At 38.8% G+C, this 19,981-nt stretch overlaps 2 protein-coding genes across 2 annotated transcripts; both read left to right on the forward strand.

Moving 5' to 3' along the window:
- Positions 1 to 4,835: 4,835 nt before the first annotated feature.
- LOC130424395 (immunoglobulin-like and fibronectin type III domain-containing protein 1) lies at positions 4,836 to 14,953 on the forward strand. The gene is made up of 20 exons (XM_056750007.1): positions 4,836 to 4,959; positions 5,488 to 5,627; positions 5,760 to 5,859; positions 5,987 to 6,010; positions 6,099 to 6,144; positions 6,249 to 6,435; positions 6,548 to 6,661; positions 7,180 to 7,348; positions 7,436 to 7,708; positions 10,021 to 10,145; positions 10,224 to 10,365; positions 10,445 to 10,738; positions 11,227 to 11,403; positions 11,522 to 11,650; positions 11,735 to 12,043; positions 12,125 to 12,210; positions 12,444 to 12,636; positions 12,915 to 13,211; positions 14,504 to 14,830; positions 14,928 to 14,953. Exons 1-20 carry the CDS (start codon positions 4,872 to 4,874, stop codon positions 14,930 to 14,932), a joined length of 3,225 nt encoding a protein of 1,074 aa, XP_056605985.1. The 5' UTR covers positions 4,836 to 4,871; the 3' UTR covers positions 14,933 to 14,953.
- Positions 14,954 to 15,769: 816 nt separating this feature from the next.
- Positions 15,770 to 19,676, forward strand: zgc:66479 (uncharacterized protein LOC327541 homolog). The gene is made up of 4 exons (XM_056750009.1): positions 15,770 to 16,251; positions 17,463 to 17,941; positions 18,057 to 18,204; positions 18,288 to 19,676. The coding sequence occupies exons 1-4, from the start codon at positions 15,991 to 15,993 to the stop codon at positions 19,086 to 19,088; spliced, it is 1,689 nt and encodes a 562-aa protein (XP_056605987.1). The 5' UTR covers positions 15,770 to 15,990; the 3' UTR covers positions 19,089 to 19,676.
- The last annotated feature ends 305 nt before the right edge of the window (positions 19,677 to 19,981 follow it).

Here is a 19,981-nt window from a genome sequence, read left to right on the forward strand (position 1 = left end):
AGGTTAATTCTCAGGCTTGTTCTGCATTGACCAATAGCCATCAGATTCTCAGATGAGGTCTAAAAATAAAACTGAATCCATCTGTTGCCTTATGTACAGCACTTCTTCTATATCTCTTTAAAAGATCTGATTTTTACTGATTCACTTTTTTCTTTATTTCAGAATAATCTGATGCCCTTCTGGATGTTCCTTGGATGTTGGACTTCATGTGTAAATACATGTAGCCAAGGGAGTGCACGCAAACATCTGAATACGTACATTGTTAATGATACATGCAACACTCACGCGCTGTGTGTAAATGAAAATGCACTACCAAATCTTCAACCTGTTAATGTTAATGCATTTATGGAAAATGACATTAGAATTTTCTTTTTGCTACAGTTTTGCTTGACTATCTTAAACACATATAATCAATCCCGGGAATGCATTTTCATTTTAATTTTGCAACTTAAAGAGCATTAAACCTATCCATTTAAATAACATTTTAACTAGTGTAGGAACTGACAAATGTAATTGATATATATTGAAATGTTATTTTCATTTTGCACTTAATGTTGCACATACGTTTTTCGAAATGTATATTTAGATACACAATTGCATTGTCAATTTACAAACTGCATTGCCATTTTGCATATTACATTGCATATTGAATTTTGCAACACATATGCTTCCATACTAAGTAGGCCTTCTTCTAAAATACAGTATATGAATGCATATGTGCAAGCACAAATAAACATTTTCTGACAAGCAGACTTTGTCTTTCTTTGATATAAAAAAACACTTTCTACTGTTTATAATGTTATTATTGTTATTTGTCGCCATTTTGAGTCTTAAAGTAGTAAGCTCTACTGGACATCCTTGGTTGACTTAAGTATAAAGATTCACAGATATATTTAGTATCATAACACAATATCAACGTATCTAACATCGTCTTTCTCTGTTAATCTACAGTTTAAAGACATGAAGAGTTGTTAAACATGCTGATTTGTGCAGTTACACAAGTGTGCAAAATGCACTTCAGAAAATGAAACCTCACCTTGATTTTTGGCCATTTCAAACCCATTTGTATTTAAATGAATGTGCTGTGAGCCCTGTTAGCCTACACCCTCACAGCAAAAGCAGATTAAGACATGGCTACTGCTGACAACGTGTGAATAAACGCTCACCTTGCATTAATATCGTGCAGTCATCGCTGTCATGAACTCATAAACAGGTACATCTTTATCCCGCGTGCACGTACAGAATGTTCTCGAGGTCGAGTGTCCGTTGCTTCACGATTTTGATTTTACCGCGTTTACAATCACCATATCAGGTAGAGTTTAGGAAATGTTAATGTTAATAAAAAATTTATAATATTTTGTGAATATATATATATATATTTGAGTTAGAACAGTAGCTACTGGTCGAACAACCTATTTCACATAGATGTTTAACAAGACAGAATAATAACATCAATAACAACATACATATTTGAGGCTTTTCCAACTGTGGCGGTGTAGATTGAGGTCTTTTCACAATGTCCCTCGAAAGAAATCTACAAAAAATACAAAACTTTTACAAAAGATGTAAACATTTAATGATGCAATACATTGAGTGCATGTAACTTATCAACAGGATAATCAGCTGCTTATTTTTCCTCTAGGGAACATGTACATGACAAAGAAAAAAAGGATGAAAATGTATCATTCTGCACCATAAAAACACTTTTGCCCCACAATAAATCTTACCCTAATGACCTGATGCATTTTACTGTAAATGTTCAATTCAGGTGCTTAGGAACAAAGTCATGGAGTTATAGGCCTATATGTTTTTACGGAGCCCAAATAATGTTAACACTAAAGCTTGTGAGAGCCGCTAAGCTGTCTGGGAATGTAAAACATGGTCAGCTCTTGTGAATGTGAAATGCCTCTGCGGCCAAATATCCAACACATAAGTCATAAGATCCATTTATTTATTGTTCATTCTGGGGTTAGTAAAAGAAACAGGAACGGAGTTAAAACATTAAATAGTGGCATTCTGAGAAACTGTTCACTATACAGCTTCAAAACATAGAATGTGCAATATACTACTTTGGTATGCACTTATGTTTATAATGTGATACCTGAATATTATAAGCATACAAAAATGGCATGAAAATATCATGCAGCACATTATAAAGGGCACTTGCATTCCAAAATCACACACACACATGTTTGTGTTTATTTCAAGAAACACTAAGATATGCAAAAAGGAAATGAATAATTTGCAATATTACGCAATGCTATAACGCAAACCCTTTAGGTTCTTCAGTCAGAATATGACTGTGTTACCAGCATGCATCACTAAAATATAAATAGCCCATCCATTAACAGAAGTATTTAACACACTGCCAACATATACACACTGTACTTATATAAAGAAACATTTGCGCTGCCTTCAAACATCGCTTGATTTACACATACATGTGTATGGTTTAAAGGGTCTCACGGCGTCAATCTGATCCTTTTTATTTTTCTGGCAAAGGTCAGGTCACATCTTGTCTGTGCCACTGGTGAAAAGGCCGTCACAAAAGCAGCTTGAATGTCACTCTTACCATTTCCAGAAAAAGCGTGACCACGAGCCACACTCAGGGCCGACGTCATGCCGCTGCCATGAACCTTTCCCGAATAACAATTTAATATGACAGCTAATAAGAGTCTACCGCTTCAGGGGTTTCAAAATTGGCACAGTACTGTTTTATTGCTGAACAAAATGGAGCGGCAGCATTGAATTTGGGAAGTCAAAGACTGTCGGGTTGAGAGAAGCAGCTGGACTTTAAGGTGAGTGGCTTCATCCTTCTCCATCTTCTCTTACTTTGTTTTGCCAATAATAGAAATTGTTTATTGTTGATAAATATACAAATATGTTTTCATCCTAATTTATGGGAAGATGCAAAGCATTGTTGGATTATTTGTGTGTGACATTGAGACTAAAGTGTCTTTAGATGTGACATTAAACAACATCATTGTGGGTGATTTTCTTCTTTCTTTCTAGAGCTTCATGTGCTATAGGTACATATTTGTAAATATCAGATTACTTGAAAAATGTCATGTTTATAATAATATAACAACTCTAATTTAGCTATAGAAAAATAACTGTCTTTGTTTTCCATATCAACAAATTATTTAAAAAAAGATATACTTTGTTTATTTTTATAAAGTTTCTAAATGTGATTTTGATGTTTTTTAATTTAATTGTTACATGAGGTTCTCCTCAAATTCTGAACAGATGAATATCCCTCCATAATGCATATATATATGCTTTTCTTTTAGTAAGCTTTTACGTCATCTTCAAAAATATTTCTTGCTGTGGCAAAATTTCACAGCCCAAAAGTCATCGTGAGCTCAAGTGTAATTGCTCTGATAGGTTTATGAGGTATGTGACCTATCAAAAGCAAAAGGGGAAAGTCAATCCCTCCTGAGGCTTACAATGTCATTGGTAAGGCTCCTGTGAATTTTAACATTCTGTAATAAAGATTTTATGATGTTCTTGTGTTACTTTAACCGCAATATATATATATATATAATATCAAACTCATAGTATATCTTTATTGCTAATTTTCTGAAGGTAAGTGACACAATTTTCATTGATTTATTATACACATTAAACGGATGCATGCAGCTGTTCCATATGGTATTAATACTTCAGATATAAGAAAATATTGTTCAGTCATGTTTCTTTATTCGTATAGTGACATAGGTTCTGATTAGGATAGTAAAGAGTGAATATCTTGTAGGGTTTACAAAAAACATGATATTGTCTTTCTCAGAGTTTTTAACTGGATAAGAAGTACATTTAAGACATTTTGGTGGCACGGCGAATGAGCGTATTTAGGCAAATATCACTGTCAGATGGGGATTCATATGTATCCACAGTGGTACAGTATAATACTTCTCATGATTATAGGTTACACCACAATCCAATTTATGATTGAACAAGACTAAGTGTATTTAGATAAAAGCATGTATGCTCGCTATATAAATTGTCAGACACATTCAAATTTATTTCTCTAATTTTTTAAGGCATAAATATATTCTGAATTAAAGCAAAACATTGTGCACTGAAGATGCAGAAACCAGCTGAAAGAACAGGGGGTAAGTTAAAATCTCTTTATTTTGCCGTTGGTGCTATTGTGTTTTAATCAGTTACACATTTGACATCAGTAAAACTAAAGGATGACCTACAAAACATATAAAATACTGAGTTTCAAACGATTAAATATTTTTTATTTTACAATTAACATTCATATTTATTTAATTCATTCCAATTTGTTTTTCTTTGATAAATATCAAAATGATTCATATATTTAGATCATGTGTGTTTTTGGTTTGGTCTATCAACCAAAGGCCATGGCCATTGTTGTTTTAATATTGTTTTTCAATAGTCCTGTGGCTGTGATCAACTATTACAACTTGCTCTATTGTCGTAGCAAACCGCAACTTTAAACCTGAGGCTTTTTAAGTCAAAAATGCATTCATCTTTAAAAGGATAGTTCTCCCAAAAATTCTGTCATTGTTACTCGACCCTCTTGTCATTTCAAATCTGTCTGACTTTCTTTATTCTGCAGAATAATAAGCGAATCGCAGTACCCATTGACCTCCATTGTTTTCGTGTCCACTTCCACACCATAGAAGAGAATGGGTACTGCCGTTGTTGCCAACTTTTTAAAATATATCTTCTTTTGTATTCTTTATTATAGACAAAGTTATACAGGTTTGAAATGACAAGAGGAATGACATATTTTTTATTTTTGGGTGAACTTTCCTTTTAATTCTCCTTGCTTTTAAAGAGTTTAAAAATGCTTTTCTGATATTTCAGTGGCCATCAGGAAGAGATCTAAAGTGCCTGGTGTTATGATCACACAGTATGTTGAAGAACTGCCTCCTGAAAAAACCACTCCGGATTTCACTAGAAAACCTATTGCCTTAACTATCCAGGAAGGTAATACATACCTCTTTCTTCCAATATTCACCAATAATTTTAAATTATTTTAGATTATGAAGCTAATTTAATCATATAATTTATGAAGGTCAAATGTGTAATTTTTGGAGGATCTATAGACAGAAATGCAATGTTATATACATAAGTAAGTCTTCAGAGGACCTTACAGAAAGAGGCGTCATTGTTTTATTACATTAGTATGAGCCGTTTCTATCTCCATACACTGCAGGTCCCCTTGCATGGAATTCATCATGTTGTTTCTACAGTAGCTCTGAACAGACAAACTGCTGAGTGCATATCGTAAATATATTATCTCCTTTGGCAAAACGTGACATCTCTGTCCTGTGTCAGCCACCATAGTGCCTTGAGAAGGAGGGAACTGTGGAGTGAGCCATTGGTTGCAATTCGCAACCGTGCCACTAGTTGATGCTATATTTCAAACACTGGACTTTTAAAAGCAAAACTTGTTTTTAAGTTCTTGTATATACAGGATATTGCACTAAAGTTTGTGTTTCATTCGGTTCGCAGGAAAATTGGCCATATTCAAAGCTGTTGTGAATGGAGATCCAGCCCCGGAGGTCACATGGGGACGAAACAAGGGAGAATTGTCGGATTCAGGGAAATATAAAACAAGATTTGATGAAAGGAATCAAGAATATATCCTGGAGGTGTAGTGAACTTCTATCTTCTTGCAATGTGTTGATACATTATAAATACTTGAGACTGTTAAATTTATTCATTTTTATTCATTTGTGAGTTTTTTCCCCATGCAAACTCTGAATATAATTTTTATTTCACAGATGCCGAATGTGTCTTCAGAGCAAGCAGACACATACAAATGCATCGCCATAAATTCATTTGGTAAAGCTGTTTGTACTGCTACATTGAATGTCATTGAGGGTAGGAAATTACATTTCACAAACTGACAGTTCATTCAAAAATAACAATGCGTTGTTATTCTTCCATAACTGATACAGCAATGATAAAAAACACATCAAAAAGCGTAATCAAGTCCGTTTCCTTTCAGTTGGATTCAAGAAGAGAGCACCAGGTATGTATGTAACTGGATTAAAATGCAAAAAAAATGATATCAGAAAATGTATTGATTGTTACATGCCGTAAAATATTTTATTTTTCAGCCCCCAAAAATGACCCAGAGGATTTTCGAAAAATGTTGAAGAAAACGTAATGTAGCACTGCTTTCTGTCCACCTTTTTTTAATGTATTTATTGATTGAGAAAATGTTTTTCTCGGTAACCAAACAAGCACTTTAAAATCCATATATTAAGAGTTGTGACGAGAAAACAAAAGCAGTGGAAGGAGGGAGAAATCGATCCAAGGTTCTGGGAGGTGTTATTGAGTGCAAACAAGATCGATTATGAGCATATTTGTCTTGAATATGGAGTCACCGACTTCCGGTGGATGCTGAAGATACTTAATCAAATGAAGATGGAGAGAGATGCGGAGCAGTCGAAGGTTTTGTTGCTTTCAGTGTTTGTCATTTATGCCATTTGCAAACCCATTTACAATATACATGAAGTCATTTTTGATACAAATGATATATCTCTACTCCTTTTTTTCTGTACAGTATGTTGAGAAAATCCACAGAATGAAACAGATTGAGGTCAAAACGGATGGAACGGCAAAATTTGAACTCGACATGAAGTTGAAGGATCCTAGCAGTAAAATCTCTCTTTTCAAAGTGTGTATCCTCACTTAAATATATTCATATAACACGTGTAATTTAGAAGAGTACACTGTAAAAAACTGTAATTTTCCTTAATTTTCCAGTTGTTTTTTAACAGATTTTTCCACTTATAATATAAATAAAAACAGAATTTTACTGTTTTTATACAAATTTCTTCATGTAAGTTTTGAAATATGGTCAAAAACCATAAAATTACAGCAAAAGACCGCCAATTTACAAGAAACTGGGAAATTAGATTTTACAGGGAAAAAACTTTATTTTACAGTTTATTTCTAAAGTTTGTTGTCTTTACAGTGTATTTCCGTTTTTTAACAAGATTTATTTTTGAAAAAAGGTCAAAAACTATAAAATTACAGAAAACAACAACACATTTACAAGAAAGATGGGGATAACCATTAATATATCCAATAATTTTACAAGGGAATAGAGTATTTCTGTTTTTCCAGTTTACAGAAAATGGTTTGGTTTACATGTTTTTTACAGTGTAATGTACTGTACTTTATCCAAACCAGGATGGAAAAATGCTTGACTATGGAGTTGGAAATGATGACTCCAAAAAACATAATATGCAAAAATTAGATGAAACATTCTTGTTCAGCATTAAAGATCTTGGCCCAGAAGATGCTGGGTTATACCAAGTGGATGTTGAAGAAGCCAACGTGTTCTCCACTGCCCTAAGCCGTGAGAAGTTATAATGCAATTATATTTAATTTTTGCATAATGTATTAGATTTGTTTACTAAGATATTATTTATTCTTACTCTTCCAGTACCTGATGTGGAATTTGACAGCACATTGAAGGACACGACAGTGGTTCAGGGTCAGGATGCAATGTTTATGTGTGCTCTATCTGCACCTGTACCAAAAATCACCTGGTGCGCCAATGACGTCTCCTTTGAGCATGGAGATAAATATGACGTCACAGTCTCTGAAAATAAACAAGTCCACAAGTTAACCGTGAAGAACTGTAAACCAGAGGATAAGGGAGTCTACTCTGCCATTGTTGGACTCAAGTCGAGCCACGGGACCTTGGTTGTGGATGGTACATGTGCTTATTTGTTTTTTTATTTCATGTGAATTCATGTGTCTTGTATTGCACATTGCAGTCATAACACAGCTCACATAAAAATACTGTAGTATACATTAGGATATACATTTACATTTAGTCATTTAGCAGACGATTTTATCCAAAGTGACTTACAAAGAGTTAGGGAGCAACAAGCGATATGTCATACAGGAGCCATAATACATTAGGTGCCAATACAAAGTTACTGGTTTCAACAACAGCTAGACCACTACCTGTTGAGAGAAAGGTTTTCTCTGCAGTAAAATTCCTAGATGCCGTTTTTGGTACGTACTACAGTAAACACAGACTACTGCTGTCAACATTAACAAAGTATAGTAATATATTACAGCATACCATATTACTATGGTAAATATTAAAGTATACCAAAGTATTTTTAAATGCGAAATGGGGGAAAAAATGTGTGCATCACTATCACATGTGTGTAAATTTTACACAACCTTGGTCCTTGTTTTTCATGGGCATACAGTACATATATTGTACAGTACAGTATCTGTAAATCTTATCCTGTTTGCAGAAGATCCTAATGCCGGTGGCAAAGGTGATGATGCGTATGAACAAGCCAAATGTCTAGCCGAGGAACAAGCCAGACTGCAGAGGGAAAAGGAAGAGGCGGAAAGAAGAGCTCAGGCTGAAAAAGAAGAAGTAAATAGGAGGAGGGCTCAGGCTGAGCGAGAGGAAGCTGAAAGGAGAGCACAGGCTGAAAGAGATGAAGCGGCCAGGAGGAGAGCCCAGGCAGAGACAGATGAGGCGGTGAGAAGAGCTCAGGCCGAGGGAGATGAAGCAGCCAGGAGGAGAGACCAGATGGAGAGAGATGAGGCAGCGAGGAAGGCTCTGGTAGAGCGAGAGGAGGCTGCGAGGAGAGCCCAGGCCGAGAGAGATGAAGCGGCGGGTAGAGGCCGGGCCGAGCAAATTGAAGCTGAAAGAAGGGCCCAGTTGGAGAGAGATGAAGCAGCAAGAAGAGCCCAGGAAGAAAGAGATGAGGCCGCCAGGAGAAAAGCCCACGATGAAAGAGATGAAGCAGCGAGAAGAACCCAGGAAGAGAGAGATGAGGCCGCCAGGAGAAAAGCCCAAGATGAAGCAGCGAGAAGAGCCCAGGAAGAAAGAGATGACGCCACCAGGAGAAAAGCCCAAGATGAAAGAGATGAAGCAGCGAGAAGAGCCCAGGAAGAGAGAGATGAGGCCGCCAGGAGAAAAGCCCAGGATGAAAGAGATGAAGCAGCGAGAAGAGCCATGGAAGAGAGAGACGAGGTAGCCAGGAGAAAAGCCCAGGATGAAAGAGATGAAGCAGCGAGAAGAGCCCAGGAAGAGAGAGATGAGGCCGCCAGGAGAAAAGCCCAGGATGAAAGAGATGAAGCAGCCAGAAGAGCCCAGGAAGAGAGAGATGAGGCCACCAGGAGAAAAGCCCAGGATGAAAGAGATGAAGCAGCGAGAAGAGCCCAGGAAGAGAGAGATGAGGCCGCCAGGAGAAAAGCCCAGGATGAAAGAGATGAAGCAGCGAGAAGAGCCCAGGAAGAGAGAGATGAGGCCGCCAGGAGAAAAGCCCAGGATGAAACAGATGAAGCAGCGAGAAGAGCCCAGGAAGAGAGAGATGAGGCCGCCAGGAGAAAAGCCCAGGATGAAAGAGATGAAGCAGCGAGAAGAGCCCAGGAAGAGAGAGATGAGGCCGCCAGGAGAAAAGCCCAGGATGAAAGAGATGAAGCAGCGAGAAGAGCCCAGGAAGAGAGAGATGGGGCCGCCAGGAGAAAAGCCCAAGATGAAAGAGATGAAGCAGTGAGAAGAGCCCAGGAAGAGAGAGATGAGGCCGCCAGGAGAAAAGCCCAGGATGAAAGAGATGAAGCAGCGAGAAGAGCCCAGGAAGAGAGAGATGAGGCCACCAGGAGAAAAGCCCAGGATGAAAGAGATGAAGCAGCGAGAAGAGCCCAGGAAGAGAGAGATGGGGCCGCCAGGAGAAAAGCCCAAGATGAAAGAGATGAAGCAGTGAGAAGAGTCCAGGAAGAACAGGAGGAGTCAGCGAGGAAAGCAGCCATGGCGAAAGAAAACTTAAGTGACAGAATCATAAAGGATGATAAAAGAGACCGGTCAGATGTATACGTATCTGATGGAGATGAGACTGATAAAAAACGTAAAAGACGTCCAAAAGTTGGTGAACTGGTTCCTTACACCATCACAGGTAGGTATGGTCATCTGAGCTCGGTGACATTGAACATTTAGTCATATTTTCTGTCAATGCTTAGATGATGTCAGGTTTCCTATTTACTTTTATGCAGACCCTGGAGTTCACTTTCTGAGTGGCTTGTCTAACACCAAAGCCAATGTGGGAGAATCAGCAGAGCTGTCCTGCAAACTGAGCAGTGAAGATAGTGCTGGAATGTGGTACAAAGATGGCAAAAAGGTAAAAAAATATAAGACACTTTGCACACAATAAAATCCATGATGGTCTGTATAACGTAGATCAAATGCATTTTTATAGTTAGAATCTAAGGACGGAATTACAGTTGTCAAAGATGGTCCTCATCACAAACTCATCATCAGCATCTGCCAGGACAAAGATTCAGGAACATACAAGTTTGAGGCAGAAGGACGTAAAACCCAGGCAACATTAACCATTGAAGGTACGGATGTTTATCCATTTTTTCACAGTACACATGTAAGCATAAAACTAACCGTAACATTCATCTGTTTAATTCCCAGATCCTGCGAGAATTGACGCTGAAGCTTTGGGTAAATTCTCACAGCCTGTTATTGTAAAAGCAGGAGAGAACGCATCCTTCAAGGTCCAGTTCTCAGGGAAAGATCCGATTAAGATTCAATGGTTTCAAGAGGATGAAGAGCTTCTAGAGGGTCACGGTGTCAAAATCGAGAGGTCCTCGACTCACAGCCGCCTGCGTCTCGCCAAGTGCCAACGCAGAGACACAGGAGAGATCAAAATTAAAATCAGGAACGAATTTGACAGTGTGGCGGCAACGTCACAACTTATTGTGCTTGGTATGTGTAGAAAGAAAAGGAATATCAAAACATTTTTGGCATCTTTTAGGAATTATAGATTTGCATTCCCTTTATATTTGTGTACATTTTTACCAGACAAACCAATGGCACCACAGGGGCCGGTGGAAATTATTGAAAGCTCATTGACTGCAATTGAATTCAAATGGAAGCCCCCAAAGGACGATGGCGGCTGTCAAGTGACTGAATACAACCTGGAGCGGCAGCAGCTTGGACGAAACACCTGGATTAAAATCGGAGACATTCCAGCACAATCTTCTTACAGAGACACGGACATAGATCGCGGTCGAAAGTACTGCTACAGGATAAGGGCAAAAAACTGCGAAGGCCTGAGCGATGCCCTGACAACTAACGATATCGCTGCTGGCAGTTTGGGTGAGACTTCTCTGTTCCCCTTCGGCTGTTTCGATGTGAAATAAATTGAATGGTCCCTTATAAATCTTCATCTAAGAGAATGTGTTTGTTTCCAGCATTCCCGCGTCCTCCGGGTCCTCCGAAAATAGTCAGCGCCTACAAAGATTGCATTAACTTGAAATGGCTCGCTCCATCTAACACCGGAGGAAGCATTACCGGCTACAATGTGGAAAAACGCAAAAAGGGCAGCAACTTCTGGAGTCAAGTGAACCCGAAAGATGAACCAATCAGAGGTCTTAAAAAATGACATTGCATTAGTTTGTGTGTGTGTGTGTGTTAGTCGAGTACCTTGAATAGGATGTATGTCAAAATCTTTTGAAGTACAAACCTAAAATTTTGTATTGTCTTCAGACAAAAAGTTTCTGGTTAAAAACATCATAGAGGGATCGGAGTATGAATTCAGAGTGACTGCCATGAACACATGTGGCCCTGGAGAACCAAGTGTGCCCTCTGAATGTGTATTCGCAAGAGACCCCAAAAGTAAGACAAGTTCAGCAAATGTCCCTACCCAAAGGAAAATATTATTTCTATAGCTGAGATCGCATTTTTAAACTATCTTCTCAGAGCCTCCTGGTAAAGTCAAAGACATCAAACTAACTGCATCGAGCTACACTACTCTGTCTCTATCCTGGGCTAAACCAACCGTAGTTACAGGTGTGGAGGACGAAGCAAAAGAATATTTTTTGGAAATCAGGCCTACTGACCAACTAGAGTGGAGTCGCTGCCATACAAACGCAGTGATTCAGACGTCCTTCACTGTCATGGGTCTGAAATCAATGGCCTCTTATTGGGTAAGAGTAACTGCGACCAATGAAGGAGGGGAGGGGCTTCCACAGGCTCTTGACAATTACATAACAGCCATGCCACCACCAGGTGAACACCTATGCAATTTATTGACAAATATCTTTGCACTTTGTTTTTTTAAACGGGTATTTGTGTTTTTCCTTTTTGCAGTTAAACCAAAGTTCACTGACAGCAAAATGAAAAACTTCATGGTTGTTATAGCTGGGAACACTGTGCGTGTCAGCGTCAGTTTTGAGGTACAGTTTTAAATAAATGTATGGAGTTTTTAAAATGACTTTGAACCATTCACTACCATAATCGTGCAGAGTATCTAGAAAACTATTGAGTTGTGAGTTATTTGCATAGATATATCCCTCATTTGCATCTGTTTCTTTCTACTGCTATATATATGTATAAGTTCCAAAATGGGAGAAATGCGGACGGAGCGGTAAAATGTGACATCTACACATTTTTTGTCTTTTATCCTCAGGCCTGTCCTATACCTGACATCACATGGTTAAAGGATGGGTTTCCTGTAGCCAAACATGTGACGATTATTGATTTGGAAAAAGTTTCCCAACTTTTTATTCACACATCAGAACTTTCAGACACTGGCATTTATACGGTCACTGTCAAGAACGTGGTGGGCCAGGACACTTTCACTATTGAAATTAGAGTGACTGGTAATTCAACACCTTTCATTTCTATTTTAATTCTTGCTTCATTCACTTTAGAAAGGGGGAACGAATACCAAAAAATAATAATAATAACATTTCCAACATGAAAAGAATAAAACATATCTGGATAAACTACAGTATGTTATAATTTTAGTTGTAAATCTAAAAAAAGACTATTCATTCAGTAAGGTATAAATATACAAATGTAAAGTATAAACAGAAATCTTTCTCAGAAGTATTTGTAACCGTACAGGTCTAGTTCATTGATGGTTTGGTTTTTTTAGATGATCCGAGACCTCCAGGTCCAGTAGAACTGGAGCAGAATGTTCAAGGCACCGTAACAGTCACATGGGCTCCATCTCCTGATGAGAAACGGGATGACCGTCTGCATTACACAGTGATGAAGAGGGACTCCATCAAGCAGACGTGGCGAACAGTGGTTGACCATTTGTTTAACAACAAATTTACAGTCGTCAACATCTTGCCTGGAAGAGAATACAACTTCAGAGTGTTTGCGAAGAACGATATAAGCATTTCAGAGCCATCTGTGTCTCCAGTTTGGGGAACAACAAAAAAGAGGGGTTTGTGCATCCATTTGTCTTAAATATAATATATTAAAGGGGGGATTTAATACAGGTTCATGCAATTTGACGTGTTTACAATGTTCAACTTGTTAAGAAAACTAGTCGGATGTATGATGTAGTTTTCTGTGCTTGATACACTCCCTCAGCACTCCAACTTGTTTCAGAAAGTTTTTTTTTAAGTCTGGATCCCTGTTTCGTAACATGGACCCTATTCCTCTTATTGGGCTACTCTTTCGGAAAAGCTCGGCAAGGCGAAAGACATAGCCCGTCCATGCGACAACCGCCGAGCGATAGTAAGACGAGCCTACCATCAAGTTTGGGTACACTGCTTCAAGATTGGCTGCGCTTTTGGCGCGATAGTGGGAGAAGTGACGTCAGTAGTTCGTATAAATATAAACGATGGATATACACTGGATTTTGAGATCGTTTGAAACTGATAGATGTTGTGGTCCCAGTCCTAAAAGATGAATCGCACGCGGTAAGTGAAACTAAGTTGTATGTTTGTGTTTTGTTGGCAATCGAGATGTAACTTTAAGTGCATTAAATAACACGAATGGATTAATGCGATGATGTAATGTTATTTTGTGCTCGTGCTGTAGTTCCGCCCCCCCTGCACGCCTTCAAGCGCTCGTCTTTTTCCAGGAAATAATCGTACAGCTTTTTCTCTCTTTTATAAAGTGATCAATCTAAATACTCTTCGCAGATACAACATATGCAACACTACTGTAGAAGGACTCAAGATTAATATGAAATTGGCAGAAACTGCGTGTTTAACCCCATCTTTAAAAATGAACATCCCTGTTATGGTTATCACATCCTGCTTGTCGTTTAAAGGACATCTTTCCCAAAGCAATTTACAGAAAACTAATAGTAGAGAGGGATCTCTGGAGAGACGTGAGATAAGAGCCTTGCTCATGGGCACCGAGACAATTGGATATCTGTGAATCTCTCTTTATGGGTCACTTCTATTCAGGTTTATACCCGTGAGATTTGGGTTTGTCAGCTGTGACACAAATGTTAAACTTTATCTGTGCTTTATCTTGTTCTGTAAATGTTGCATCTGTAACGTTGACAGCTATGAGGTGGGGTTATACGCTAGTTGTGGATCATTTGCTGGTCTGTGATTGTCTGGAAAGTGTCTTACCTTTTATTTGGACAATTTAACCCAGATTTTTAGACATAACTGTGTTGGAGATGCTGCATTTCTTCCCGCTCTCTAAGCATATAGAGTAGGTCCCTTAACCTTGTACGAAAGAATGTAAATAATAGGCAAATCTCTTTTTTTTCAGAAAAGTTCACATGTGACCTGCCAGAATCAAAGACCCTCGACTTCCAGGCAGCCCCCAAATTTATCGTCCCTTTGAAGCGTCACGTGGCTCCACCGGGTTACGAGTGCTACATGAGCTGTGCCGTGATTGGCAACCCGACTCCACATGTTACCTGGTACCGAAACAACGTCAGCCTCAACACAAACCCCAACTATTACATCACAAATGTGTGTGGTGTGTGTTCAATGCTTATTCTGATGGTTGGACCCAAAGACATGGGAGAGTACATGGTTGTGGCTGACAGCCCTCTGGGTCGGGCTGAGTGCTCCACCACACTTACAATCAGAGGTATGTCTTCTGATTTAAATCTGTCTGTTTGTAATTGAGAAAACATAGGATTGTGAACATTAAACCATCTAACAGCCATCTTTTTTTCTTTTTGCAGAGTAACCAAAGGACTGCAAAACAGAGTACCATCTTGTTTTTTGAAAGTCAAATTGATCATGTATAAGGTGATCCCAAAAATAAATAAAAATATTTCCCTAATCATATATTTTACTGCATTAAAGATTTCTTTATCTCAGATGTGTTCGCATTATATTGAGTGTCCAAAAATAAAATAAACATCTATCTATAAATGATTTTTGTCCACGATTTGTCTATATAAGGACATTTCACAAGTCTATATAAAGTCGTGTATGGCCAAAAACCAATCCATTCATCCAATGTACATCCTACAGACCTATATTGTTTCTAGATGTCAGGCTTAATAACATCACATTAGCTGGATGCACATTAAGTGCAAAAATGTGAACCCACCAATACTCCAGAAGCAAAAGAGCCAATGTAATGCAAGAATGCCTTTGAACAAGTCTCATCTTTGAGCGGTTCAGCCCAAGCCTGCATTCCCAAACCTGCTGAGAATCCAGTGATCACAGTTGACTGATCTCATCCAATCTGACAGCTTGAGAGGTCCTGCAAAACAGAACACGAAAAATCATGCAAAATTAAATTGACTGCCTAAAATAGATAGGCTTATCTGTTTTATGTTACCAGAATTACAACACTTATATGTATTATTTATTTATTATATAAGGTCTACTGATTAATAATATAGATTCATAAAAGAGTAGATTTTCCTTTATGCGTTCGGCAGACACTTTTGTCCAATGCAGTCACATTGAGCTATACATTTTATCAGTATGTGTTCCTGCGAATCGAACCAATTACCTTTGAACACGACAGAAGCTATTTTTAATATTGTCTGTAATTCAACCAAACTTTATTTAGGCAGGAAATAAGAGTATACGCAGCGTCGCGCTATGTCACTTGTGACCGCCTCTTGTGCGCACTGCACAACGCCTTCCACTCGTCCTCGTGTCTGAATTTTGATTGCTCCTCGTCTTCATTGTGGACCAAAGAAACATTGAAGGTTTGATCCAGCTGTTACTAAACCGAAAAAGAAGCACAGTGATCCAGTGCGTTTGGGGATCCAGCGCGTAACCAAGATGACCAAGCGCAAAGGAAAAATCAGCAACAAACAAGATGACAGTTTGGCACTCTTGGAGGCATCTGTAGCGCAACCGAGAGGAATTAAAGATAACGCGGTTCCTGCTGCTATTTTCTTGATTTTTATTGTCGGTGGATCAACAGCAGTGTGGTTCTGCAGTCAGCAACAACAAACCATCGACAGTTTATCGGAGACTGTCAATGCTATGCAGCTTAGGGTAACCAAGTTCCAACAGCAGTTGGGGTTTGGTAACGCACAGGTAGGCTTATTTGATGTGGTACTCTGTAATTATTTATGAATTGATCTAGATTTGACCACGATTGTGTTGCCTTAAAGTTGAAATAATTTACATTTTCTTAAGCTTTACGCACATCATTGCGTGTGTCATATTTGGGCACTGCGCTTACGTGAGGGAATTTATAACATTTGGATATTGAAGTTGGATGCTGTTTTGGAAAACTTTAAATAGTTTCATTGAAAGCACGCCTCGTGTGTCCTTTGAATAGGCCATTTGCCGAAATGTGTCATGTGGCACATGGGCCATTAATAGTCTGCTGTGAGCAAGATCATGTTTCTTTTTTGCCAGGCAGGCTTGTTTAAAGGGCATTATGCAATGTGCATTATAACCAAAATGTATAGAGAAATATCTACACATAAGTTACTTCTTGATCTGAAGGATTGTTTGCCAAAAAGTCTGCATTCATAATCAGAGGGGAATTAATGAATAACACATTTACAATCCTCAGTTTTTATTCAATGGTAAAGAAAAAGCTTGAGCTGGCAAATGCTGTTATTAAAAAAGCAGTCTCCTTTGCCCTATACAAATAAAGCAAAAACATGTTAGGTTTCTTTAAAATAAGGTATATCTTATTTATTAAAAATAAAAATTATTTGGCACACATCTTAGTATGTAGTACTGATGCTGAGATGTCTACACATAAACAAATCTCAAATGTGATGAATAGCTTTAACAAAGGGATGTTTGTAGAGCTCCAGGGCCCGGTTTCACGGACGTGACTTTAAGCCAGGACTATGCCTTAGTTGAATAATTGAGTTAAGATATTTATATCGCTTTTATTAATATCCCTAAGAAGAATACATTACTGGTCTGCATCTTGAGACAAAACAATGGCACTCATATATTTTAAGATATTTCGGGCAAGTTACATTCATTGAAGACAGCTTTAAGCCTTGTCTGTGAAACCGGGCCTAGAAGTCTTGAGGTCCTGAAGTTAAAGGTTATTGGTTGTCATAGGTTAATCATATACACGTGTTGAGAGCACACGTGCTTTAAACCCAAAATACACTACATAAAGGAACTTTGTAATGGTTTTAGAAGGAAACAATTGATGATCGTAATGGCATTTTTAATGGAAACCATTGAAATTTGTAGGGTTTTTTTGTCAGCAGGTAATGATGAATGAATGAATAAACTTCACTCATTTTCAGTAATGTCGTCCCTGTATCTAGATCACCAATGTGGCTGTTTTCGAGGACCGTCTCCAGGCACTTGAAGACGCTTACATGAAAGACGAAAAAAATGCAGAAATCGCCTTGGCCGCCTCCGAAAAGATCCAATCTACGGATCTTCACAGTCAGGTGTGGTCTCTTCAGTCCGAGATGAATGCCAAACTTACTGAACTCCAACAGACGACCGTCTCCACAGCGACCTTGAATGGCGTGATCAAGAATAAGACCGAAGAGTTGGAGAAACTCAAGCAAAGGCTTAATTCGGTCCTCAGTGCTAACTCTGAAGTAGCGGTTGGCATTTCTGGCCTAACGGACACAGTTTTCGTCACTACATCGCGTCTCAATGAACAGATGTCTGCTGTGGAGGGTCTCGCCTCTCTGTTGGAGCAGCAGAGAACGGAGCTTACGAGCTTAAGAGAGTCTTTTGCCGACAACCAAAAGACTCTTGAGAGAAACAGACAGGAAGTCATTGACATCAAGTGAGTAAACATGGCTGGAGTTACCAAAATAATTTTGTTAGCCTCTTTCAGGTCTGTTGCCATTTGGTTTTGTTGTAGGAGCTACTGATACCCCTTGTGTTGGTCTGTCTCTCAGGGATCTTTTGGAGATGGAACAAGCAAGAAGTTCACAAGCTTTGGAGGATCAGCTTATGTCTGTTCGCAGGAGTCTGGAGGACCATCAGAAGAGCACTCATAGCCTTCATTCCCACCTCGCTGCCCAGATTGAGATCATCCAGATCCAGGTATAGTACCGGTTCTACAAAGTAGACTGTCCAAAGTACAAAGTTTTGAAAGATCCTGATGCTTTCGTTCCTATATATTTCAGATGCTATCTCAAAGCCTACAACCTGCTTCTACAGAGGAAGTGATTGACGTAAAGGAGCAGCATGTAGCAGCTGAGGTGGAGGAGGTTACGATCAAGGGTGAAGAATTTATGGAAGAAGATAATCGGAGCGTAATTGAGGAAGAAGACATCGAAGGGGATGTTGTAGAAGATCATGTGACAATTGAGAAGGAAGAACCTGCTGAGGACGTTCAAGTACTTGAGGAAGCTGTTGAAGAGCAAGCTGAGGAGGATGAATCACCTGAGGTACATGTTGAGGAAGAAGTTGTTGCTGAAGAGAATGATCGAGCTGATGAGGTTCAGTTCATTGAAGATGATGAAGAAAAGCAAGGATTAACTGAACAGGAGGCAATACCTGAGGAGTTTGAGGTCAAGGAAGATGTTGTTGAGGACCTGGTGGTATCGGAGGAGAAAGAGATCGTCAATGAACATGAGGATGATATACCTGAGGATGTTCAAGTCAAGGATGGAGATGTTGACGAGGAGCAGGGTGAAAATGAGGAGGATGAAGCACCTGAGGAGGTTCAGGTTCATAGAGAAGAAGCTGAGGAGGAAACCGAAGAGGCTGTTGCCAAGGACTTGACAGTTGAGGAAGTAGAAAGCAAAATAAGTGAGGATGCGGCTCCCACGGACCATTCAGATGATCAACTGGTGGAAGATATCAAGGAAGAAGAGAGTCAGCAGAAAGCGCTTGAAGAAACTGGAGAGCAACTAGACTCTGAAGTAGAGGAACCTGCGGTGGAGTTTGTGGAAGAGCTAAATGAACAGGATTTCATCCAGTGATGCTTAAGTTGAAGATGAAGATAAAAAAAGACTTCATGAGGATTTGAAGGAAGTCCCTTGTGTCGTCACAGTATGTGTAACATTCGCACTTGCTGTAATGTTCCTTAGTCTTATGTCATACCGGAACGTGAACTGATCCTAGTGACGATTTTCAAATTCAGTTAAGAAGTTGTTGTTTTCTGAACATGGTGAATTCCTCCGTTTACATAGAAATGTAAAAAAGGTTTGATGTTCTTGTACTTCATTACACATTAAACAAGTTGTAGTATTTTCCATACGATGGTATGCATGCTGAATAACCTCAGGGGTGTCACTTGAATAAACTACTTTTTATGTTTTTTACTACTTCACTGTCGCAGGCTTTCTTGTTGAGACACTCTTCTTTAGTTGTCTCTTGAAACCGGACACGTGCTGTGTGTGTATTTTTGCAGCTCTTAGGTCAGGGACTCTGGAATGTGGCACTGCTCTTGAACGCTGGTGTCTCATTTGTAGCAATGGAGCTCATCAAATCCCTGAAAGATGAGATGTGCACCTAGTGTCCTTCTAGACCAAACCACAATTTATGTTCCTTATGAGAGCCTTTTTAGTCTAAAGAATCGTTTCATGATGAACAATTTTCTTATGACTCTTTGGACAGGGATGGGATATGGGAATGAGAATAAAGGATTAAAAAATAAAATGTTCCAGCCTGACTCCATGACCCAAGTCTTTGCCTGTCCCCATTGGCCTCATAAATAATCCTCTACAATCTATTGCTAAAAGTCTTCGTTTTATGGTTTCGCTCAAGAGATAAAACCATCAACATGAGGGGATATACATTATGTAAACATGATTTCAATATGTGTAAAAGTGTAAATTTGACTTTATAGGATTTATTTACAACTAAAGGAACA

The sequence above is a fragment of the Triplophysa dalaica genome, chromosome 6 (genome assembly GCF_015846415.1).
Source record: "Triplophysa dalaica isolate WHDGS20190420 chromosome 6, ASM1584641v1, whole genome shotgun sequence".
NCBI classification, from domain to species: Eukaryota; Metazoa; Chordata; class Actinopteri; order Cypriniformes; family Nemacheilidae; genus Triplophysa; species Triplophysa dalaica.

What these genes read in the sequence shown, in the direction of transcription:
- LOC130424395 (XM_056750007.1), top strand. Translation starts at nt 4,872, where the DNA reads ATGATCACACAGTATGTTGAAGAACTGCCTCCTGAAAAAACCACTCCG. An exon ending in ATTCGCAAGAGACCCCAAAA is followed by an intron (nt 11,651 to 11,734) that starts GTAAGACAAGTT and finishes CTATCTTCTCAG; the next exon opens with AGCCTCCTGGTAAAGTCAAA. An exon ending in TATTGAAATTAGAGTGACTG is followed by an intron (nt 12,637 to 12,914) that starts GTAATTCAACAC and finishes TGGTTTTTTTAG; the next exon opens with ATGATCCGAGACCTCCAGGT.
- zgc:66479 (XM_056750009.1), top strand. Translation starts at nt 15,991, where the DNA reads ATGACCAAGCGCAAAGGAAAAATCAGCAACAAACAAGATGACAGTTTG. An exon ending in CAGGAAGTCATTGACATCAA is followed by an intron (nt 17,942 to 18,056) that starts GTGAGTAAACAT and finishes TCTGTCTCTCAG; the next exon opens with GGATCTTTTGGAGATGGAAC. An exon ending in TTGAGATCATCCAGATCCAG is followed by an intron (nt 18,205 to 18,287) that starts GTATAGTACCGG and finishes TATATATTTCAG; the next exon opens with ATGCTATCTCAAAGCCTACA.